Raw genomic sequence first — 25,829 nt, 5'->3', positions numbered from 1 at the left:
ATTCAATACATTACAATTTTAGTAACTGTGCACGCGTCACAGCACTGGCGGAAATACTGGGTTCCGGTTGACAGCAGCAGACAGGCATGAATCGAATACAGGATTTTCAGGGAAACTTTATGCCAAATCATTACCAAGGATGAGGGCCACACCCCGTACATGAGCGGAGGTAAATTTTTACAGAACCTGAGACAAGGGGTGAGCGCAGGAAAACAGTCTGCAATGGTGCCCCTGATCTCTCATTTCTACACCCCACACAAGGGCATCAGAGCCACAGAACAAGCTGGTAAGGTAAAACTCTTTGCAATATGAGAGACGTAGCAGCTCTCGTAACACACAGAATGGTGATTGGCACCTGATCTTCATCCTCTCCTGTCAGAGATTGAACCTTTTAAAATGAAAGGTCCAAAACAGTCATCCACCTGATGTTCTTTAAGTTTGTCTGGGCTTACAGAAGGTTACAGGTTACAGAAGAGAAGGAGGGGACTGCACAAAACACACACCCTTGGCCTTTGAAAGCTTTGACTTTGCTCCTTTTTCTGGAAAGCGGGGCAACCATCGATAAGATGCCCCATTTCATGGCAGTAAACAAAGCACATCAGCTTTAGATAATGAATCAACCTTCTGCTCATTTACATAGACAACAATCTTCTCAGTCCGGCACGTTTTGAATTCCTCCAATAAATGTTTGTCACTTTGCTCGCTGTGCACTATTTATCAAGCAAAACTGTTTTCTCTCTCGCAAATTCTACAGAAGTTTGGTTGGCAGATTTTGACATGAGCGGACTTTCTGGCGGTATGCCTCAGGTCCAAATTCATAAGCCCGCAAAACCGTGGCTTTCACAGCATCTTAGTCCAAACTTTTATCAATGATCAAGCTTGCACACACCTCCTGTGCCTTTCCCACCAGTATACACTGTAACAGCAAACTCCACACATCATTGGGCTGTATTAAGGCTACAGCAATATGTTTAAAAGCATTTAAGTAAGAATCAACTTCAGTCTGTCAAAAGGGTGGGACCTAAGCAATATGCCTTCTAACATCAAAGTGCTCAGGTGCATACTCATAGGGGTAGTCTGAGGGATAGGTCCAGCTACAAAACGCTTACGTGGAAATGCAATAGCTCAACCTCACGGGTTTTAGTTTCGTGCTCCATCTCTCTTAGGCGGAGGGCCATCTTCAGATCCTCTGTATCCATTGCGGCCTGTATCAGAGTCACTGGATCCCTGCTAGGTAGCTGAGTGACAACAGGAGCCTCCGCCCTTTAACCCTGCCAGGGTTTGTGAGGCCTTGCCAGCCTTGGCTCCCACTTCCTCGTACAAAAACCTCCGGTGCACCAACCATCTGAGGCTTTGCTTTGGCTACGATACCCCGCTTCAGCAACTGCTCTTATAAACAAATTCTAATCTTGTGCCAACATGCGTGCAAGGGGACAGAGAAATGAAAGAATCGAACGATTCACAGCACTTCTGCTTGTGCATATATGTAATTTATCAAGGGCGGGATCTTGTTCAAACTCATCCATATTATATACCGTTCAATACCTCTGCACAAAAAACAAAAAAACAAAACTGGCAGCAAAAGATGTGAGACATCCAACCAAAAACGAGTGCATGAAAATAAATGAGTGGGCGCCCCCTCACATTGTTATGCAACATCAATATAGAAATATTAAATATAAGGTTTTTTTTCCAAGCCGGTCCCAAAACTAAAAAAGCAGAGAACGAAAACCGATGCAGCAGAAGTCTGTTTGTTGCCACACACAGTAAGCGTTACTTGCTGTTAGCGGAGCTGGCTTTCAGGGTGAACCTATAGCCAAAATAATAAACAAGACAAAACTACACTCGTGACCAAAGTTCTGCCTAAACCCAAAGAGAAAAAATTAAAACAAACAAGACATTTGCTATCCCTAACTTTTTAAGCTAACAAAAACATGGGAAAAACATTATAATAAATAATGAGTGCCTTAACAACAGCCTTAGCCTTTTAATGTGTGCAGCACTGGGTTGTAATGGAGCGAAGGAATAGTTGGCTTTTCCACTGATCTGGCACACGTGACAAGAAAATTTGGTTCCAACGGATTTTAAACCTGGCCAGAAGAAACAATGCAGGATGCGGTGGTAGGTTTTCCTAATTTTTAAATGACCAGAAAAGTGGCCATGAGTGAGGCGAAGGACTTGAAAGCTAAAGTTTTAAAGGTACCACTACCCACTGGAAAGAATTCCACCATTAATCACCAAATGCCAGAGGGTGCCAATTACACATCAGAATGCCATCGATGCGCTATACACACACGGGTTTTCATTTTTTGGGGTAACCGCAGTATTCAAACATCTAGTCAGGATTGGAACACATTGTTGTGCATTAATGAATGCAGCCCTATCCACTTCAAAAGCCAACTGTGCCCTGGTAGGCAGCAAGATATCAGCACATTTTTTTCCTCGGGTTGAACTGCAGCACATGAACACATAAATGAATCAGCCAAATTCAATACATTACAATTTTAGTAACTGTGCACGCGTCACAGCACTGGCGGAAATACTGGGTTCCGGTTGACAGCAGCAGACAGGCATGAATCGAATACAGGATTTTCAGGGAAACTTTATGCCAAATCATTACCAAGGATGAGGGCCACACCCCGTACATGAGCGGAGGTAAATTTTTACAGAACCTGAGACAAGGGGTGAGCGCAGGAAAACAGTCTGCAATGGTGCCCCTGATCTCTCATTTCTACACCCCACACAAGGGCATCAGAGCCACAGAACAAGCTGGTAAGGTAAAACTCTTTGCAATATGAGAGACGTAGCAGCTCTCGTAACACACAGAATGGTGATTGGCACCTGATCTTCATCCTCTCCTGTCAGAGATTGAACCTTTTAAAATGAAAGGTCCAAAACAGTCATCCACCTGATGTTCTTTAAGTTTGTCTGGGCTTACAGAAGGTTACAGGTTACAGAAGAGAAGGAGGGGACTGCACAAAACACACACCCTTGGCCTTTGAAAGCTTTGACTTTGCTCCTTTTTCTGGAAAGCGGGGCAACCATCGATAAGATGCCCCATTTCATGGCAGTAAACAAAGCACATCAGCTTTAGATAATGAATCAACCTTCTGCTCATTTACATAGACAACAATCTTCTCAGTCCGGCACGTTTTGAATTCCTCCAATAAATGTTTGTCACTTTGCTCGCTGTGCACTATTTATCAAGCAAAACTGTTTTCTCTCTCGCAAATTCTACAGAAGTTTGGTTGGCAGATTTTGACATGAGCGGACTTTCTGGCGGTATGCCTCAGGTCCAAATTCATAAGCCCGCAAAACCGTGGCTTTCACAGCATCTTAGTCCAAACTTTTATCAATGATCAAGCTTGCACACACCTCCTGTGCCTTTCCCACCAGTATACACTGTAACAGCAAACTCCACACATCATTGGGCTGTATTAAGGCTACAGCAATATGTTTAAAAGCATTTAAGTAAGAATCAACTTCAGTCTGTCAAAAGGGTGGGACCTAAGCAATATGCCTTCTAACATCAAAGTGCTCAGGTGCATACTCATAGGGGTAGTCTGAGGGATAGGTCCAGCTACAAAACGCTTACGTGGAAATGCAATAGCTCAACCTCACGGGTTTTAGTTTCGTGCTCCATCTCTCTTAGGCGGAGGGCCATCTTCAGATCCTCTGTATCCATTGCGGCCTGTATCAGAGTCACTGGATCCCTGCTAGGTAGCTGAGTGACAACAGGAGCCTCCGCCCTTTAACCCTGCCAGGGTTTGTGAGGCCTTGCCAGCCTTGGCTCCCACTTCCTCGTACAAAAACCTCCGGTGCACCAACCATCTGAGGCTTTGCTTTGGCTACGATACCCCGCTTCAGCAACTGCTCTTATAAACAAATTCTAATCTTGTGCCAACATGCGTGCAAGGGGACAGAGAAATGAAAGAATCGAACGATTCACAGCACTTCTGCTTGTGCATATATGTAATTTATCAAGGGCGGGATCTTGTTCAAACTCATCCATATTATATACCGTTCAATACCTCTGCACAAAAAACAAAAAAACAAAACTGGCAGCAAAAGATGTGAGACATCCAACCAAAAACGAGTGCATGAAAATAAATGAGTGGGCGCCCCCTCACATTGTTATGCAACATCAATATAGAAATATTAAATATAAGGTTTTTTTTCCAAGCCGGTCCCAAAACTAAAAAAGCAGAGAACGAAAACCGATGCAGCAGAAGTCTGTTTGTTGCCACACACAGTAAGCGTTACTTGCTGTTAGCGGAGCTGGCTTTCAGGGTGAACCTATAGCCAAAATAATAAACAAGACAAAACTACACTCGTGACCAAAGTTCTGCCTAAACCCAAAGAGAAAAAATTAAAACAAACAAGACATTTGCTATCCCTAACTTTTTAAGCTAACAAAAACATGGGAAAAACATTATCCAAACAAATATGGCGACTCACCTATACCGCTTTGTGCTTAATACCTAGAGACTATTCACAAAATGTGCAAGAATAGGTAGGTATCAATCCAACCTAATAATAGATACTAAAAAACTAAAGCTATTACAGACCAGTTAACACAAGAACACAAAAGACTTCGTAATGTTTGGGGACCGAGGACAAACAAAGGTCTGCTGTCCACCATTCCTGGCTAACCCTACTCGAAAACCAGGAAGTTATATAGGCGCTGGCCTCTGCACCAGCCAATCCGCAGCGGCCACATCACTCGAGGTCAACCAATCCTGCGCTGGAACCGGCACCTGTCAATTATCACAAAGATCTTCACAGAAAAGAGAGGTCTAACTCCCCAACAAAGACAAAGTAACTTATGTTCCGTCCAGGGTTGTTTTTTTTTATCGAAAGAAGAACGAAAAGGCTCACTGGCAAACAAGGACTAAATAATAATAGCTTTGTGGACTGGCAGGTTGACGGCAGTGATGCGGTCACAGGCTCCGGTCAATGCACACGAAAAGACAAACAACACAGAAGAGAACATCACCGGCCCAGTTGGACCAGTCAGCGCCCAGGGGCTGATCGGGGCCGACTCGGTGCAGCTGCGCCAGCGCGGGAAGAAGCCAGCGCTGCATCCTGCGGACCGAGGCTTAACGCCGCCACCCCCGTCTGCCACAGTCACTCCATGCCACCAAACAACCGTGTTTTCGGCAAACACAGAGAGCCCAAATCAACGGCGTCATTTCGTTCTTCTCTTGGTCTGAACACCTGTTTTTGGTGATAAAGTTGTTCTTTATTAGTAGGGTACCTCTCTCCACCCCGCTCTCTAAGGAGGTAAACTGTACAAAGGAGAAAGTCTGGTGAAGACATCAACAGATCCCTGCGTACCTAGTTGTCTCTGAAGAGAGATGTCTGTCCTCTTACTGACCTGTGATTTGCTGTGGTTTGTCTTTATTTTTGTTGTTTTCTCTCTCTCTCTCTCTCTCTGCATCAGCACGAAGCTGCCTTTCCCACTCTGAGCTCTCCACTGCTCGTGTCCTCCTCAGAGATGTATGTTTTCAGCGGGTGGGAATATGTTTAAACATGCAGCACACACACACACACGCACACACACACACACACACACACACACACTTGTTTGCATAGCTCACACTGTGTGAATCAAACCTCTTCACTCTTTACCACGAAATTCGGTACATTTATTTACATCACTAGAATTAAAAAACAACACAAAAACGATATAATACAATTCACAACTCTCCATAACGCTGAATCAGTGGGAGCCCTGGGCTTGTTTCTCGGGGATAATGGGAGACAATGACACCCGAAGTGTGTTCCGAATGTCCAGTTGTTCCGTTGTTTAGTTTTGGTTGCCGTTACTGCAGAAAACCCTGCTTCACAAAGATATGATGTTGCAAATGGAAGCAGGGTTTTCAGTGCCTTTGTGGCGATCTCAGGATATTCTGCTTTGATTTTGATCCAGAATGTCACAGAGTTATTCTCTCAAATATACTTTTAAAGCCGCCATCATTTGCGATCTCCAGCAATTGATCTTCTTTCAGCACGGGCATGCTCCATTCACCTGCTGTGTTCATAAATGGATCGCAAATCCATTCCTTCCCAGTTCGCGGGTCCCTTGTTTTTGGGAAGTAACGCTCAAACTCTTTCGCTTTTGAGGCTGGACTCGCTGGCCATCGGCCGTAATTCCAGTATGGACAGAGCCGCATATTCTTTGCTACGAACTAGTTCCGGCTTCCGCCCCCCCCACACCTTAGGGTGGACAGCCAATTGCCGCCCCGAACGGGGTCTCCGGCTTGAACCGGAATTCACGCCCCAAAGCCAGAGAAGGACTAGCACTGCTGGGATTCGAGATGAGGCAGCGTTGGTCAGCGTTCAGCGAGCGTCTTTACCTCTGAGCCATTCGAAGGCCCGCTAGTTATTTATTCTTTCTTCGCTACCCGGCACCACATGACCCCAAGGTTGGGGACGATGTCTTAGATGATCTGAAGTGGTCCACTTCTCCGAGACATTTCCGAGATCAATACCAACCTTGATTTCCTACAACACGGACCTAAAAACCTCCACAAAGCATCTCACAACAGCGATGGAGGTTGTTAAGACAGAAAATAAAATGATTGAGAACGAAAGCGACTGTCCTGGATATCCAATCCAAAAGTATACGGGACAACCTCATCTTTTCTGGGATCCCAGAGAACAACACAGAGTCCCCAGAAAACATGGTGAAAGCCTTCCTCCATACCGCCCTGAAACTCCCCACGGACACCGTGAAGCACATCACCTTCCATTGGTTCACCGACTGGGACACCGGTGAACTATCCCCACTCCATCATTGCTTAGTTTGAACACTTCAAGCACAAGCAGCTGGTTAAAACCAAAGGAATTGGGTGCTGTTCCCCATGCTGAAGGAGAACCGGCAGAAGGGTAAACGAGTATCGCTGGTTGTTGATAAACCATATATAGATGGTCTGTTATTCCGAGACTCCTCCACCACACCCTGGTTATTCTGATAATTATGTATGTATTCTGATAGTTCTGCTGATTATATATGCAAGACGAAGAAATAAGCTTCCTATGTCTAAGGATTTAAAATATTGCTCACTCTCATCATCTCATCTCCCTAATCCCTCCCTCCCTACTTCTCTCATCACTCACACTATTTCAGTCTCTTACTATACACTGCGTTCCAAATTATTATGAAAATTGGATTTAAGTGTCATAAACATTTTATTTTTTGTTTCTCAATTAAACTCATGGATGGTATTGTGTCTCAGGGCCCTTTGGATCACTGAAATCAATCTCAGACACCTGTGATAATTAGTTTGCCAGCTGAGCCCAATTAAAGGAAAACTACTTAAGAAGGCCGTTCCACATTATTAAGCAGGGGAGGGTAGTACGTTCAGCTGAACGCACCACCCTCTGCAGGGCCAGCCTGTCCTGAGCAGTAGTTCCCAAAGCAGGCAGTGATGTTGACTGTCAGGATGCTCTCCACTGCTCCAGAGTAGAAGGACTTGAGGATCCTCACCGAGACCCGGAATTTCCTCAGCTGCCTGAGGTGGTAAAGACGCTGCCTCGCCTTTCTCACCAGAGTGTCTGTATGTAAAGTCCATGTTAAATCCTCTGGACTCCCAGGTACTTGAAGCTGTATGTATGTCTAACTATGGTAGATGGGGTTGCTTGAGCAACCACACCTGATGCTCGTTGGTTGGGCTAACGAGCATCAGGTTTAAAAACCCCGCCCACACACTCAGTCAATATAGGAGCCCTGTGTCATGACATTTTTCATCTGCTCCTGGCTAATTCCACCCAGCCTCAGCTCTACAATAAACTGGTGTTTACAACCCCCCACGCGGTGGCAAATCTGCCATAGATTTACCACCACACGCCACCCAAGTGGCGTGTTCGGGGACCTCCGCCACAGATGACGGGGGGTAGTAATATGCTAAATCACTCACATAATGAATCAAATGTATCAAACATTTACTCATTCCTCACTGATATCGACTTCCCTAAATTATCCACAGACCAGGTTAACACATTAGATCAACCACTTAATCTGGAAGAACTCAGGAAAGCTCTCTTCTCTATGCCCAACAATAAATCAACTGGATCAGATGGCTACCCAGTGGAATTCAATAAACATTTCTGCCAAGTTATATCCCCATTATTCATCAGAACGGATACAGAGATTAAGTCAATCTCCACCATGCCTCCGCACAAGAATACTGCTCTCACTTTGGTTTTGCTCAAACCCAATAAGGACCCAACCCTCACCTCCAGTTATAGACCATTAGCCTAATTAATTGCAATTTAAAGATTATGAGTAAAACACTAACCAACAGAGTTGCAAAAGTAATTCCATTCATTATTCACCCAAACCAAACACGCTTTGTCAAAGGCAGATATGGGCAAGGAATATGGCAGCAATATGCACCATTTATCCAGTCTGATCAGCATATCTCAAAGAAACAACTTAATTACTGTTATTGCCGCTTTAGATGCAGAAAAAGCATTTGAGAGAGTTTAGTGGACATACAGGATCTCTCCACATGCTTGGCGGCCGGGAGCTAACCAGCGGCCTGATGGGGGCGCGGAGCTGCCCGGCATGGTCGGCCGCTCTGTGCTTGTGGCTGGTCACTGTAGGTTGGGTGCCACCAAGTACAGGAGGTGGGCGTGCTAGGGCGTGGTGGGGCCCTGTGTGGTCACGCCTCTGCCTGCTGCGCCCCTGCGTTGATCTGGTCACGCTTTGCCTATCTCTCCCAGTGCCAAAACACATACTCTGTACATACACCAGCACTGAGGTTTTCCGGGGTTGCGGCTCGCAGGCAGGTCAGAGTGGGGGCCTGGTTGGGGGTGGCCGCATGGGACCCCCGCTGGTCTGGGCTGGAGCCACCAGCCTGTACCTGGTGGCTTAAGGTATGCTGCAAGCTGGCGGGGCTGCGGAGAGCGCTGCCGGGTGCCTCCCAGGGCCCCTGGGGAGGCTGCTTGCTGTTGTGGGTGTGGGTTGGGGTGCGGAGGGATGGTGGAGGTCACATATATCTGGCAGCCTGCTGGCATCAGCACGGGGGGGCTAACATCCGGGTGCCCCGCGCTTAGCACACTCTGTTACACGGATGGGCCCTTGGCGCCAGTTGCCCATTGGGTCGGCTGCAGTGGGGCGGGCCTCGCCTGCAGTGGGGGGGCCTCGCCCCTTGTGCGGGGCGTGGGTAGGCATGGGGGTTGCGCCAGCTCGCCTGTAGGGCAAGGGCTCGGGTGGGGTGTCCATCTGTCATGCAGGGACTGGCTCCAGGCTAGCGGCCGGTGCCTGGCGCCTGCGGCCCAGGTTCTGCGCCGACGGCTGTGTCTTGTGCCGGCACTTGGGAGTGGGTTGTATGTGTGCGTCCCGGGATCCCAGACTGGGTTATGCTCTTCGGGGCAGGGCACGGAGGTTGCTCTGCGGGCTTTTGATTTCTTTGGGGTCCCAGGGGTCTTGTATGGTTGCAGTGCGTGGTGCTCGGGGCTTTGAGGCCCTTTCCAGTGCTCGGAGGCGCCACGGCATAAAACCGACCTTATACACCAGAACCAATTGGGATAAGTCGTGCACACTCACTAGTGGTCAACACACACACACACACACACACACACCACCACCACCACCTCCACCAGCCTCCTGGTTCCATTCCTCTCCTTTCCTCCCTCATTTACCGCCATAACTATGACAGGAACTCTGACTGCCCAATTGCTGTTCCAGTTTTCCTGGACGTAATTAACTCTGACAACACGTTGCCGTCCAATGTTCATGTTTTCTGTGTAAATGTTGTTTGGTTCTATGTTTAATTGTCTCACCCGTGGTGAATCGGGAGGAAGCAGTTGAGACCCTCAGCACGGCTTGAAGATGCTCATCAGTAAGTTTGGACCTGTACTTTGACTTATTAAAGTTCATGGTGGAGAAGAGCTTTTCACACAGACACGTCCATGTTACTCCACCCGTCTTCATTCTTAACGTCAGGTGCATTGTCTCATGTTTTATATCTTTTAATTTCTTGCTCTTTTTGATTAAATTGTTCCTGGTAAATTTGTTTTCTTTTGCGATCGCACATATCTGTCCTTTTTCCTTCTCTTTATTTCTGTTGTAATAATAATCTATAACTTCTTTATAATATCCAGCTTCTAACCACCATTTGGCTTTTGTTCTTGCCGCCCACCTCATGCTATTTGCTGTCCATGTCATTCTTTTCCCTTTCCTACTGCAACACTCTGCTGTCTCTATGAGGTCACTGATGACTCCTGTTGAGTCCGCCCACTTCCTGAGTCTCTGCACTTTGCGACACAATGTTCCTTCCTCTTGGTGTCACTCCGGAATCAACTTTCAACCAAGTGACTAACGTTGCTAATTCTCTAACTTGTCAACAAACACCACCGGAAGCTGTCACGAGCCTGAGCTATGGTGGCCCATAAGTGATAAAATAAAAAAAAGACATAAAAAACCCAGGGCAACGGCTCGCACAACGACTCGGCGAAAAAGGTGCGTGTGAGAAAAAGGCGCGGGCCCCCTAACACTAAACTTTGACGTCAAGTAGTGGGCCACAAAATATCGTCCCATGATTTAACTCAATTAAAGGATTTTAGTTAATTTTAGATTCATGTTCATCATACATTAATATGTCTGATTGTTTCCATTATTTCCATGCATTATTCGTTAAAAATAAAGATAAACGTGTGTACATTACCTCTGATTTGAAAGTTCTACCAACATCAGTATGTATTCGCTGGTTCTCCAATGTTCCTTCCACTCCATCTTCTTTTCCTTGCCTTGCCTCCTTTTTTACTAACAAAGTGGCAGCCATCAGCAGCCAATTCACTAAACAACTTACTCACAACCTGTCTTCTCCAGCCCTAGGCTCATCGTTCCCTGGTTTCACCCCCCTCGCTGAAAGTGAGGTATCTAAACTACTAACATGTAGCCGTCCTACTACCTGTCCGCTAGATCCAATCCCATCTAACCTCCTTCAAGCCATATCACCGACTGTCACCCCAGCAATCACACACATGATTAATTCTTCCCTAACTTCCGGCACTTTCCCCTCTACTTTCAAAGCGCCTCGGGTCGCACCACTGCTCGAAAGACCTTCACTCGATCCCACTCAAGTAGAAAACTATCGGCCGGTCTCTCTCCTCCCATTCCTTTCCAAAACCATAGAGAGGGCGGTCTCTAGACAGGTTACAGAGTACCTGTCAAGAAACAACCTTCTTGATACACTTCAATCTGGCTTTAAAAGTGGTCACTCCACCGAAACAGCCCTGTTGTCTGTGACAGAGGCCCTAAAAACTGCTAGAGCTGCTGCCAAATCCTCGCTTCTTATTCTGCTTGACTTATCAGCTGCTTTTGACACTGTCAATCACAGCATACTCCTGTCCATACTCTCAAGTATGGGCATAACGGGCAGTGCACTTTCCTGGTTCGAATCTTACCTCACTGGGCGCTCGTTCAGTGTGACATGGCGAGGCCAGCTGTCTGTGCCTCACAACCTCACCACAGGGGTGCCCCAAGGCTCGGTGCTAGGACCCCTCCTCTTTGCCATATACACCACCTCACTGGGCCCGATCATCCGCTCACATGGCTTTTCATATCACTGCTATGCGGATGATACTCAACTCTATCTGTCCTTCCTGCCTGACAACCCCACTGTCTCGACGCGGATCTCGGATTGTCTCGCTGACATATCCACATGGATGAAGGATTATCATCTTCACCTAAAGATGGCGAAAACGGAACTGCTGGTCTTCCCGGCCAAACACGGTATTTATCACAACATTGATATTAAAATTGACTCTCTATCTCTTGTTCCTACCAAGGCTACAAGGAACCTAGGTGTCATTATTGATGACCAACTGACATTCTCGGACCATGTTGCCGCCGTCTCCCGGTCCTGCCGCTTCGCACTATTCAACATCCGAAAAGTCAGGCCGTACCTGACCCAATATGCCACTCAACTGCTGGTACAAACCTTGGTGATGTCCCGTCTCGACTACTGCAACGCTCTCTTAACAGGCTTGAGGCCTGTGCGGTGAAGCCACTACAGATGATACAGAATGCGGCGGCGCGACTGGTGTTCAACCAGCCAAAGAGGGCACATGTCACTCCGCTGCTCATCGAGCTCCACTGGTTACCTGTAGCCGCCCGCATCAAGTTCAAGTCTCTGATGCTGCCTACAGAGTGATTGTTGGGAATGCTCCCGCCTACTTAAATGCTCTTGTAAAAGCACGTTACCCCCCAGATGCTGCGCTCATCAAATGAGCGTTACCTGGCTCTGCCGGCCGTACAACCACGGCAATCCAGGCTATTCTCATTTGTAGTTCCACGCTGGTGGAACGAGCTGCCAACAATTACCAGAGCAGGGACCTCCCTCTCTGTCTTTAAGAAGCACTTGAAGACCCAGCTCTCAAGAGAGCACATCCTCTCCTCCTTTTGGTGTTTAACTCGAATAAATAAGAAATAAATGATAAATGATGAATATTCGTTTTAATCACATTTTTTGTGATTAAAATATATTCGTGACGGGGAGATATTTGTGTTTTAGTGGATGTTAAGCCACATGACCCGCCCCTATTTAAATTTCCTGTGACGTTTACATCAGCCAGTCAGAGTGCTCCATTTCACTATGTTTAAAAAGCCCGCCAAAATGTAGAGCTTCTGATTGGCTGTTGGCGATACAGCGCATTAAAGGTCCTGGAGTGATTCATGATATCTGATTTTTTTTTACTTAGATTAAATATTCCTTCATTCCGTTTGGATATTCATTGTTTTAGTATTGATTTGTTTTAATCTACTTTCATTTTCCTGCATAGATTTATTAGAAACATGCTCCCCAGCTCCTAGGCTTGGCTGCAACCTCCAGTCACTCTGAGGTGTGAAGAGCAGCACAGCCTCCCCTCCACATGTGCAAATGCCTCTAATGCTTCTTTCATAATCCCTCATTCCTCTGCAAGGAAAAAGTAGAAAGAGGATCTCCTGAAGAACAGTCCAGAGACACTATTTGCTGCCTGTGTGGAAAATGGAAAACAATCTAATGTCACTTTCCACACCGACCACCCCAGGGCATGGCACACTGCCATAACAGATCACCAGCTCTCCATTAACAATGAGGTTTTCAGTGGAGGGTAGACACTGGAAATAAACCACTGTACGTGTCTCCATGTACTTTTAGAGCGGTCATAAAGTCAATAGGGGGCGCCACTTAAAATGACCTAAACTATAATTCAGGGCTTGGCAAATGACATATGTAAATTCTGTCAATGATGGTATGTTCCCCAACCAAATTAACCACTAGCAACACATGCATGTCTTTTTCACCCATCAATTTGTTTCATCTTCAGGTTTTAATGATGAAACTTCTTTCCCTTGAGGCAACTGCATCAAGATGCATTACAAAATGGCGCTGAACTGTTGTCTACGTAGTCGGCTAGGGTTAGGTTTAGGGTTTGGAAACGTTTATCATAATTGCGCTTTGCAAACTACATATTTGAATTTACACATGTACAGTAAATATTACACAATGGATATAATAATTTGTTTTTTCTCCTGTAGAAGTCACCAGTCTGTATGATATCAACTTGCTTTCAGAAAAACATGTTTTATTGACAGTCTCACAGAGACTACCCTACCCATAATCCTAAGAGTTACAGCAACGTCTCTGATCGGTGAAGCTTCCTGTTACCATGGAAATGTTTTCCTCACTGGCTGATGGGTAAACAGATATTTATATCACATTTATTATAAATTTGAATGAAATTCATAAGAGGGTATGAACCTATTTCCCTATTTTCACCCAACCTTGAATTGAATAGACCATTCAGAGAATAAAGGCAAACCAGTATAATTTATTTATTTTGTGAGTGAGAAATCTCCCTGTTAGAATACATATAGTCATATTCCCTATGATAGATAGAATGTATAATAGTTGAGCTCTACTTGAGATTATATTAATTAAGTTAGTGTCTGAATAAAGTCTTACAATGTGTTAGTGAGGTGTTCAGATGTAACTGCATTAGGATAACAGAGAAAACCTGTTTCCTGCCTATTACAGAAATGGAGCGTCAGACTAAATTTAAATAAAAAAGTGATTTTTGGTGTCGGAGATTATATCTGGTATCATAGGGAAAATATGGCGATACTACACTGTATGGAGCCTAGTGTATATAACTTGTATTTATTTGGAATGTGTAGAAATGACATTTCTGTTGGTCAGATGGCACACCTGTCTTAAAAACTGGTAAGTTTTAGGACTGAAGAACCAAGCTGCACAGTTGTAATAACATTAGTGATGATTAATGTAAACATGAATCTGTTCAAATAAACTATTGAAGGGTTCACCATGTTCCAGTATCTTTTTGATCAATGCATTCCGAAACCAATATTATTTGCTTTTTTTTTTCAAAGACTCAAATGATTTGAATATTTTTTTAATCAATGTCAAGTCAAGTTTATTGATAAAGCCCTGAATCACAATACAGTGTCAAAGGGGTTCACAAACCCCCATATCACATAGGAATCAACGGCGTTCCCAGTCTGAACCCCCGCAAGGAAAAACTTCCAGGAGACCCTTTTGGGGTTGGGGGCCTTGAGAAGGGTCCTTGACCTTGACAAAGAAAAAGCAAAAATCTGATTTAATTCCACTTAGAAGGTGGATGGTCTTGGAATCCACACTTGGCACCCCACTGCCAGGGCAGGGTTGGATTTTGCTGTTCTTTGTTGTAGAACAAAACCAAACACATTTTTGGAAAGGTCTTATCTTGTAGGTTAACATGTGTACGCTTGAGAGATTTCAGTGGACCCTACACTGAGATATTGACCTTTGAACCCTGACCAGAGATTATGGGTGGCTGATATTTATATCAATTATTATGAATGCAATTCATAGTGAGGGTGTGACCCTATATCCCTGTTCTCACCCAACCTTGAAGTTAATACACCATCCAACAGAGAAAATGAGAAACCAGTATCTCACTTTTATTTGTTGACAACTAAATTTGGATGGATTTTAAATTGTAATAGATGCATGGAAAATAGGGAACAATACAAATTATAGCAAATGTTTCCTTTTCCTCTGAAGACATATTATAAAGCATATGTAACCTCCTTCTAACTACCAACCCAAACATTACAGGATCATCAACTGATGGAAGAAACATGTCAATGTGCATAGCCACGCCTTGTGGTAGGACTGCAAACCTTACAAGCAGACACAGATTTGGAAATTATTATTTTTGATAATCAAGTTCAAGTTCAAGTTCACAAGGTTATTTGTCACAAACATATACATACAGTCAAACATATATGCAGTGAAATCTCATGACACCTGGTGATTACGCACAATAAGCTCTAAAAATACTAAAAATACTGAATGGGATCAACAGCATCATCATGACAAAGTGATGTTATGACGACGTCACACGCCGAAAAAGGCGTGTTACCACGTCAAAAGTGACATGTTAACAGCGTTTTCTGACGTGTTAACACAATATTTCCGACATTTTATTTGCGCTTATGGCCTTTGATAAAAAACCCAACCCAAGGCGGAAAATCATCTCTTCACAAACCAGCGGGTGAGGTCACACACATCGCAGTTCATGTTTTAGATACATAATTAAGATTCAAGATTCAATAATTTGATTTTTTTTTAAATGTACTGCCGTTCAAGTGAAGCAACAGAGACACGGTGACGCCAAGACAACTCCAGGCCACATACATTGTAGACAATACACCCTGACATACCCTTGACATCACATTAAAAAACATTAAAGTATGTAGCATTTTGGTTATATCACAACATAATAATAGTAATAATAGTAATACTAATACTAATAATAATAATAATAATAATAATATAAATACAAGTTTCTCAGAACAGAGAAATTTCCCTCAGCTCCTCTGACACAGTGTTTAGTGTGATGTCATAACCACTTTATAATAATAATTAAAATTAAAATAAAATAAATAAAATAATAATATTAATAATAATAATAATAATAATAATAATAATAATAATAAATTGATTCAAGATTCAAGATTCGAGAGGTTTTTTTGTCACATACATATACATACTTTCATACATATATGCAGTGAAATGTCAAAGCACCCGGTCATTACGCAAAATATGTTCTAGACTGAACACAATAGCTACCTAAAAAATTCTACTTTACTAACTGATTCCTAAAACGTAATGCAGTCGAATACTATAGAATAAAAATAAAATATATGGAATAAAATAAAATAAAATAAAATAAGAACTCAAAGGTAATGCAGAGTAGGGTTACACAATAGAATAAAGGGAATAGGCTTATGTATATGGGATAGACTACTTTTGTAAATACAGATAGGTGCATTAAAGAGGTATGTGAATAAAGTAAGGTAGTGTGTGTGAGATATACAGCACAGTATACAACAGTATGGCGCAGCAATACGATAACACCGAACAACCCAGAACAGTGATACAGTATGCAGTACAGTATGCTACATACAGTATAGTGAAATAATGGAGCCTATGTGTGTGGCTCAGTGAGGACCCCTGGTGAGGTCAGCATTGACAGTTCTTATGGCTTTGAGGAAGAAACTCCGTCTCAGTCTCTCTGTTCTCGCTGTGTGACCCCAACAGTCCGTTGTTGGGGTGATGAGGATCCTTCATGTCCCGCAGGCTCTGCTACTACACCTCCTGGTGTATAAGTCCTGCAGGGAGGGGAGGGTAGTTCCATTGGTACGTTGAGCTGAAGGCACCACCCTCTGCAGGGCCCGCCTGTCCTGAGCAGTACAGTTCCCAAAGCAGGCAGTGATGTTGCCTGTCAGGATGCTCTCCACCGCTCCACAGGAGAAAGACTTGAGGATCCTCACCGAGACCCGGAATTTCCTCAGCTGCCTGAGGCGGTAAAGACGCTGCCTTGCCTTTCTCACCCGAGTGTCTGTTGTAAAGTCCATGTTAAATCCTCTGTGATGTGGACTCCCAGGTACTTGAATTACATTACATTACATTGCATTTAGCAGACGCGTTTATCCAAAGCGACTTACAATTATTCAAGCACCGACGGATGCAGCCATCAGGAGCAATTAGGGGTTAAGTGTCTTGCTCAAGGACACTACAGCATGCTAGCAGGAGGAGCCTGGGATCGAACCAGCAACCTTTAGATCACTAGACGACCACAATCAGCTCCTTAGTTTTGCTGACGTTCAGGTGGAGGCTGTTGTCCTGGCACCAGAGTGACAGGTCAGTCACCTCCTCGCGGTAGGCCTTCTCATCGTCGTCGGTGATCAGGCCCACGACAACGTTGTCGTCAGCAAACTTGATGATGGTGTTGGAGCTGGACCTGGCCACACAGTCATGTGTGTACAGGGAGTACAGTAGGAGGCTGAGGACGCAGCCCTGGGGGGATCCTGTGTTCAGGGTGAGGGAGCTTGACATGTACTTCCCCACCCTGACCACCTGGGGGCGGGCTGTGAGGAAGTCCAGGATCCAGGCACACAGTGACATGTTCAGTACTAACTCCTGCAGCTTGACAGCCAGTCTGGTGGGGACTATAGTATTGAAAGCTGAACTATAATCAATGAACAGCAATCTCACATAGGCCCCCTTCCGGCCATCAAGGTGCGTGAGCGTGGTGTGCAGTACCTGGGAAACTCCGTCATCCATGGATCTGTTCTGCTGGTACGCGAACTGCAGCGGGTCCAAGGTGCAGGGGAGGGAGGCGCAGATACAATCCTTAATCAGCCTCTCGAAACGCTTCAAGACCACCGAGGTGAGGGCCACCGGACGGTAGTCATTCAGGCAGGCAGGAGAGGCCATCTTTGAGACAGGAGCGACGGTGGAGATTTTGCCGCAGGCATCAATACACAGGGTCCAATCAACATGCACTACACTCTTCTGTCGTTCAGTTAAATAAACTTGAAGAACGATAAGAATTAAGAATAAAGAATTACGATCTTTCCTGGATGACCAGTGCGGACACAAAAGAAAAGGTTGGTTCCTCCAATGTTTCTAAGATCTTCCTGCAGTGGGAAAATGTCTTATTTTAAAGTGTATGGTTTCCTGGGTTTGGTAAAACGTAGCACGAGTTACAGTTCTCCAAGCTTCCTTTAAATGCAGGCCCGGCTCAAGCCGTCTGTCTAGATTTCGTACTTGTGAGGGGCTGGAGGGGAATGAGTTACGAAAGACCCGCTCCAGAAACAAATGAAATTAGAGTTAATTAACTCACAATTTCTTACTAATTTCTGCTCCAAATGTAGATCGATATTTATCAAATCCGAACCACAAGACATTTGAAATATACTGGTTCTAAAGAGACTTCAACCATGTCTGTGTGTGCTATGGTTGTCGTGTTCCAGACACTTTAAGCCTGAAAAAAGCCAAGATTAAAAATAAAAAAACGAACTGGAAATTATAGATATTAAAATAATAATAATAATAATAATAATAATAATAATAATAATAATTATTATTATTATTATTATTATTATTATTCTTATTATTATTTTAATAACGATAATAAACATTTTCGCAACAGTTCTTATTAGTAGTATTATAATAGAAGTATTAATAATAAAACAGTAGAGTATAACAAATAAAGATATAAAGATATAAAGAAGAAGAAAAACATTATAATAATAATAAAATAATACTGTCCTAAAAATATTAATAAAATAATAATAATAATAATAATAACAATCATAATCATAATCATAATAATAATTCTCGGTATACTGCACTAGATGGCAGTGAAGACCACAACATTCAGATAAGTTTGTCAAGGAGGCCAGGACGCACCAAAACCTGCCAACACCAACACAAGAACCGTTTCCAATAAGTCACGTGGTTTTCTGGCAAAACAACGAAACCACCCGCAGCCTCAGGTGGCGCTGCTTCTCCACCCTCCACCACCACGTTTCTTTCACTAGAATCACGTCGATAGAACCACGTCTATTTCACTAGAAACACATCTATAGAACCATGTCTTGTCACTAGAACCTCGACTATTTCACTAGAACCACGTCTATTTCACTGGAATTGTCTATTTGACTGGATTACAGTGCCATCACACAGCCATAGGCTCAGCCTGTTCTGTACAGGCACAATGATTAATAGTGAAAGACAAATGTGTCAGTGGCCAAATGTGCAACAAGTTGTGATTCCTTGATATGAAAGAGGCAGAGAATCATTATTATAGAGAGAACGTCGCTCTTAAATAGCAGGAGCCTGTTCTGTTCCTCCACTATGTTTTATTCCCACCTCTTGTGTTCTGCTCATGTTTGAAGGCCTTTCACATGAACTGTGTGCAGAGCCATCTCCCCAAAAGCCCAACAGCGGTCAGCACGTCACATGAGCAGTTGTTACCAAACGCCCCAAAGGAAAGTGCAAGAAGGTGCCTGGCTGCTTTCCAGCTTGGCAGCATCGAGTGGCAGCGAGTTATTCAATAACACTGCGCACACACACACACACACACACACACACACACACACACACACACACACACACACACACACACACACACACACACACACACACACACACACACACACACACACACACACACGCTGTAGGGGAGGTGAAGAGGTGAATCTTGGGAAGGAGACCGAAAGTATTGGCTGTAACCATAGCGACTGGACCCTAACATACTCGTCACTCGACACCTGATGGCCGTGCTTTTCTGCCGTCGCAGCATGTCCGACTCCACCGTCCGCCATCTTGTGCTGCACCGTGAAGCTCTCAGCGTAAAGTGGGCGGGGCACCAGCATCTGCGTTTCCTCTTTCTCTTGTGCCTCCTCCAGGATGCAGGCTGACACAGTAACAACACTCGGCTCAGCTGCTCAGACGACATCGCGCCTTTCCAAACACGTTCCCAAAGGGTGCGGAGAAAGACTCTGTCTTATGACGCAAATGACTGATAATGTTGCTTAAATGGGGAACAAAAAGCACCAAGACATGTTTTGATGAATCCCCCATCCCATTAGGTAGATTGTTAGACATCACAACATGGCGGCCAATGTCTCCTGGACTGCCTCTCAAGCCGACAGGGGGTGTTGGTGTTTTGACAATGTTGTGGCAGAAAGCGTGATAGTGCCTTTGGTATGATCCGGGCAGGGTTCCAGGAGGCATCGCCCAAACAACACACCTGGGACTTTCCAGGGCGGGTTATTGTTCATGGGACAACAACAAAAACCCAACCCCCATGGAGTACGAGCGGCAGAATGTATTCAAGTGACTTGTACAACGAACAGAAATTAGAATTCCTGTAGAGTTTGTGTGTACACATTCAATATGAATAGTATTACAACATATTTAAAGTACATAGACATAGTCCTTCACAAACCTTTTTTAATAAATAGAAAGAAATGTAGAATAAAAATAATTTTAAAAACTGTCAACTATTATTTGTGTTAATTTAGGATGTAACCAGTTACTACCATGAACATAACTTCCAAAAATGAAAAGAATCCAAACTTTCTGCCTCACATGCTCCCTTGAACACCCTCTGCATTCTATGTTTTCCCCCTTTCTTACTCTTTTATTGTTATTGTTATTATTGTTTTATTGTCACTCTCGACCTAGGATCATTTCTGGTAAATTGCCAGTACAGCTGTGAATGGAGGTGTGTGGGAATGGAAGATGTAACATTGTCATAAGGCATATACGGAACTCCTCCATAAAGGAGATCAATGTGGAAATGAACACCTACTGTACTGCCTTTGCCGGATGTTTTAGTTGCAGCAATGTTACGAATTCCTTGTAGGGTCCATTTTAGGGTTTAGGAGCCGCGTGCACCTTATATATTTACCTTTTATTTAGTGTTTTTTTTCTGTGCTATGGGTCTACTGTACATGTAGAACAATAAAAAAACATTTTTCTAAACGAGTAGAGCCAGGCCCACACGACAAGACTTCAAATCTTAACAGATGTTGAAAATGTGAGAGACCCCAGAGTGACGACAGATCACCACACATTTAACAGTTTTGTTCCTAGTGTGTGGGGAGCAACAGATTCTTTTCATGAACAACACAATCTCCTAATCTCGCGAAGACGCACAAGATGGACTTTGCTCCTGATTGTCAGAAGGAAGGGGAATGGAGGCTTTATTGTCTTTATTTGATTACAATTTAGAATTTATACGATCGCATATCACTCAACTGTTGGCTTCCTCACACTGGCGCCCGTTAGAATTTAGGATTTACTTTTCGCCTTAAATACATTGTCTGTCCGTCTGTCCGTCTGTCCATCTGTCTACCTTTTAGTCCTTCATTTGTGCACTCCAAACGTATGCATCTTTAAGCAAATATATATATATATATATATATAAAACATATATAACATAAAAAATACATGTTTCCATAACAACATCAGGTTCTGAAACTTCGTTAGTCTTCGTTTAATTTAGAAAATCCATAAGCTGAAGCTTGCTATTCATGATTTTGGATCCTGCAGCAGGTGCTTATCATAATATTTCCTTGTTGTCTCAAAAAAAGAAAAACGAGTTCTACAAACTATAAGACTGAGCAAACAATGTTCAGTATTTACAGGACACTGCAGCCGCAGAGTCGGTGTGGAATGCACGGCATGACTCCACCACGATGACAGATCATCGCTGTGCGCTTCACTCGGCGAAGAGCTTCTCCCTCAGTTTGTAGTAAGTCCCTTTCAGTTCCATCAGCTCGGCGTCAGTCCCTTGTTCCTGAACCTTCCCCCCTCCAATCACAACGATGTGATCCGCCCTCTCCACGGTCTTCATCCGATGAGCGATGACCAGCAGGGTCTGGTCAGGATCGGTGGTCAGGGCCTGCTGGACCTGCACCAAGGAGAGAACACTTATTTACCATGATCGCGCAAGCCTAGCAACTACCCCGGACCACCCTGGACCATCATGGTCAACCCTGGACCACCATGGTCAAACATGGACTGCAGTGGACCAATGTTTGTACCTTGTTCTCGCTGTCGGTGTCCAGTGAGCTGGTGATCTCGTCCAGAATGAGGACTTTAGGTTTTCTGACCAGGGCTCTGGCTATGGCTATCCGCTGCTTCTCACTGTTGGCCAGCTGACCTCCACCCTCCCCCACCTCTGAAGGATGGATGATACAGAACCATAAGTCACACACAGAGGCTGGACGCACTCTAGGCCTGGACAATATTCATCTTAAAGTATAAATAATAGTATATAATATTGCTAATACCTCATTATGTATTCAAAATCCAATGTTAAAGAGCAATTACAATATAGTTCCAACCTCAATATCAGACCAAATCATTCCAGAGGTAAGTAGTGGTTTGACCTGTCTGTTTGTAAAGTCCATGTTAAATCCTCTGTGATGTGGACTCCCAGGTACTTGAAGCTGCTCACCCTGTCGACAGAAGTCCCATTAATCACCAAAGGCGCGTGCGTCCTCGGTTGTTATCCCCTCCTAAAGTCCACAATCAGCTCCTTAGTTTTGCTGACGTTCAGGTGTAGGCTGTTGTCCTGGCACCAGAGTGACAGGTCAGCCACCTCCTCGCGGTAGGCCTTCTCATCGCTGTCGGTGATCAGGCCCACGACAACGGTGTCGTCAGCAAACTTGATGATGGTGTTGGAGCTGGACCTGGCCACACAGTCATGTGTGTACAGGGAGTACAGTAGGAGGCTGAGGACGCAGCCCTGGGGGGATCCTGTGTTCAGGGTGAGGGAGCTGGACATGTGCTTCCCCACCCTGACCACCTGGGGGCGGGCTGTGAGGAAGTCCAGGATCCAGGCACACAGTGACATGTTCAGTACTAACTCCTGCAGCTTGACAGCCAGTCTGGTGGGGACTATAGTATTGAAAGCTGAACTATAATCAATGAACAGCAATCTCACATAGGCCCCCTTCCGGCCATCAAGGTGCGTGAGCGTGGTGTGCAGTACCTGGGAAACTCCGTCATCCATGGATCTGTTCTGCTGGTACGCGAACTGCAGCGGGTCCAAGGTGCAGGGGAGGGAGGCGCAGATACAATCCTTAATCAGCCTCTCGAAACGCTTCAAGACCACCGAGGTGAGGGCCACCGGACGGTAGTCATTCAGGCAGGCAGGAGAGGCCATCTTTGAGACAGGAGCGACGGTGGAGATTTTGCCGCAGGCATCAATACACAGGGTCCAATCAACATGCACTACACTCTTCTGTCGTTCAGTTAAATAAACTTGAAGAACGATAAGAATTAAGAATAAAGAATTACGATCTTTCCTGGATGACCAGTGCGGACACAAAAGAAAAGGTTGGTTCCTCCAATGTTTCTAAGATCTTCCTGCAGTGGGAAAATGTCTTATTTTAAAGTGTATGGTTTCCTGGGTTTGGTAAAACGTAGCACGAGTTACAGTTCTCCAAGCTTCCTTTAAATGCAGGCCCGGCTCAAGCCGTCTGTCTAGATTTCGTACTTGTGAGGGGCTGGAGGGGAATGAGTTACGAAAGACCCGCTCCAGAAACAAATGAAATTAGAGTTAATTAACTCACAATTTCTTACTAATTTCTGCTCCAAATGTAGATCGATATTTATCAAATCCGAGCCACAAGACATTTGAAATGTACTGGTTCTAAAGAGACTTCAACCATGTCTGTGTGTGCTATGGTTGTCGTGTTCCAGACACTTTAAGCCTGAAAAAAGCCAAGATTAAAAATAAAATAACGAACTGGAAATTATAGATAATAAAATAATAATAATAATATTAATAATAATAATAATAATAATAATAATAATAATTATTATTATTATTATTATTATTATTATTATTATTATTTTAATAACGATAATAAACATTTTCGCAACAGTTCTTATTAGTAGTATTATAATAGAAGTATTAATAATAAAACAGTAGAGTATAACAAATAAAGATTAAAAAAAAGAAAAACATTATAGTAAATATAAAATAATAATGTCATAAAAATATTAATAAAATAATAATAATAATAATAATAATAATAATAATAATAATAATAATAATAACAATCATAATCATAATCATAATTCTCGGTATATTGCACAAAATGGCAGTGAAGACCACAACATTCAGATAAGTTTGCCATGGCGGCCAGGACGCACCAAAACCTGCCAACACTAACACATGAACCGTTTCCAATAAGTCACGTGGTTTTCTGGCAAAACAACGGAGCCACCCGCAGCCTCAGGTGGCGCTGGTTCTCCACCCTCCACCACCACGTTTCTTTCACTAGAACCACGTCGATAAAACCACGTCTATTTCACTAGAACCACGTCTATAGAACCATGTCTTGTCACTAGAACCACGTCTATAGAACCACGTCTATTTCACTAGAACCTTGACTATTTCACTAGAACCACGTCTATTTCACTAGAAACACATCTATAGAACCATGTCTTGTCACTAGAACCTCGACTATTTCACTAGAACCACGTCTATTTCACTGGAATTGTCTATTTGACTGGATTACAGTGCCATCACACAGCCATAGGCTCAGCCTGTTCTGTACAGGCACAATGATTAATAGTGAAAGACAAATGGGTCAGTGGCCAAATGTGCAACAAGTTGTGATTCCTTGATATGAAAGAGGCAGAGAATCATTATTATAGAGAGAACGTCGCTCTTAAATAGCAGGAGCCTGTTCTGTTCCTCCACTATGTTTTATTCCCACCTCTTGTGTTCTGCTCATGTTTGAAGGCCTTTCACATGAACTGTGTGCAGAGCCATCTCCCCAAAAGCCCAACAGCGGTCAGCACGTCACATGAGCAGTTGTTACCAAACGCCCCAAAGGAAAGTGCAAGAAGGTGCCTGGCTGCTTTCCAGCTTGGCAGCATCGAGTGGCAGCGAGTTATTCAATAACACTGCACACACACACACACACACACACACACACACACACACACACACACACACACATACACACACACACGCTGTAGGGGAGGTGAAGAGGTGAATCTTGGGAAGGAGACCGAAGGCATTGGCTGTAACCATAGCGACTGGACCCTAACATACTCGTCACTCGACACCTGATGGCCGTGCTTTTCTGCCGTCGCAGCATGTCCGACTCCACCGTCCGCCATCTTGTGCTGCACCGTGAAGCTCTCAGCGTAAAGTGGGCGGGGCACCAGCATCTGCGTTTCCTCTTTCTCTTGTGCCTCCTCCAGGATGCAGGCTGACACAGTAACAACACTCGGCTCAGCTGCTCAGACGACATCGTGCCTTTCCAAACACGTTCCCAAAGGGTGCGGAGAAAGACTCTGTCCTATGACGCAAATGACTGATAATGTTGCTTAAATGGGGAACAAAAAGCACCAAGACATGTTTTGATGAATCCCCCATCCCATTAGGTAGATTGTTAGACATCACAACATGGCGGCCAATGTCTCCTGGACTGCCTCTCAAGCCGACAGGGGGTGTTGGTGTTTTGACAATGTTGTGGCAGATAGCGTGATAGTGTCTTTGGTATGATCCGGGCAGGGTTCCAGGAGGCATTGCCCAAACAACACACCTGGGACTTTCCAGGGCAGGTTATTGTTCATGGGACAACAACAAAAACCCAACCCCCATGGAGTACGAGCGGCAGAATGTATTCAAGTCACTTGTACAACGCACAGAAATTAGAATTCCTGTAGAGTTTGTGTGTACACATTCAATATGAATAGTACTAAAACGTATTCAAAGTACATAGATATAGTCCTTCACAAACCTTTTTTAATAAATAGAACGAAATGAAGAATAAAAATAATTTTAAAAACAGTCAACTATTACTTGTTTTACTTTAGGATGTAACCAGTTACTACCATGAACATAACTTCCAAAAATGACATATATGGAACTCCTCCATAAAGGAGATCAATGTGGAAATGAACACCTACTGTACTGCCTTTGCCGGATGTTTTAGTTGC

At 44.1% G+C, this 25,829-nt stretch overlaps 2 protein-coding genes across 2 annotated transcripts in view; one reads left to right on the top strand and one right to left on the bottom strand.

Moving 5' to 3' along the window:
* The window catches only part of LOC307228932 (teneurin-3), a gene marked incomplete at its 5' end in the record, with an annotated part of 375,882 nt that overhangs the window by 66,305 nt on the left and 283,748 nt on the right, over nucleotides 1–25,829 (top strand). The window lies entirely within an intron of this gene.
* LOC307229000 (ATP-dependent lipid A-core flippase-like) lies at nucleotides 21,532–25,138 on the bottom strand (the record flags this gene model as incomplete). The annotated part of the gene is made up of 3 exons (XM_079998873.1): nucleotides 21,532–21,771; nucleotides 21,905–22,041; nucleotides 24,937–25,138. The coding sequence occupies 3 exons, from the start codon at nucleotides 25,136–25,138 to the stop codon at nucleotides 21,580–21,582; spliced, it is 531 nt and encodes a 176-aa protein (XP_079854999.1). The 3' UTR covers nucleotides 21,532–21,579.

This window comes from Zeus faber (assembly GCF_960531495.2).
Source record: "Zeus faber genome assembly, chromosome: 4".
NCBI lineage: Eukaryota > Metazoa > Chordata > Actinopteri > Zeiformes > Zeidae > Zeus > Zeus faber.
This window is presented reverse-complemented; position numbering and strand designations above follow the sequence as displayed.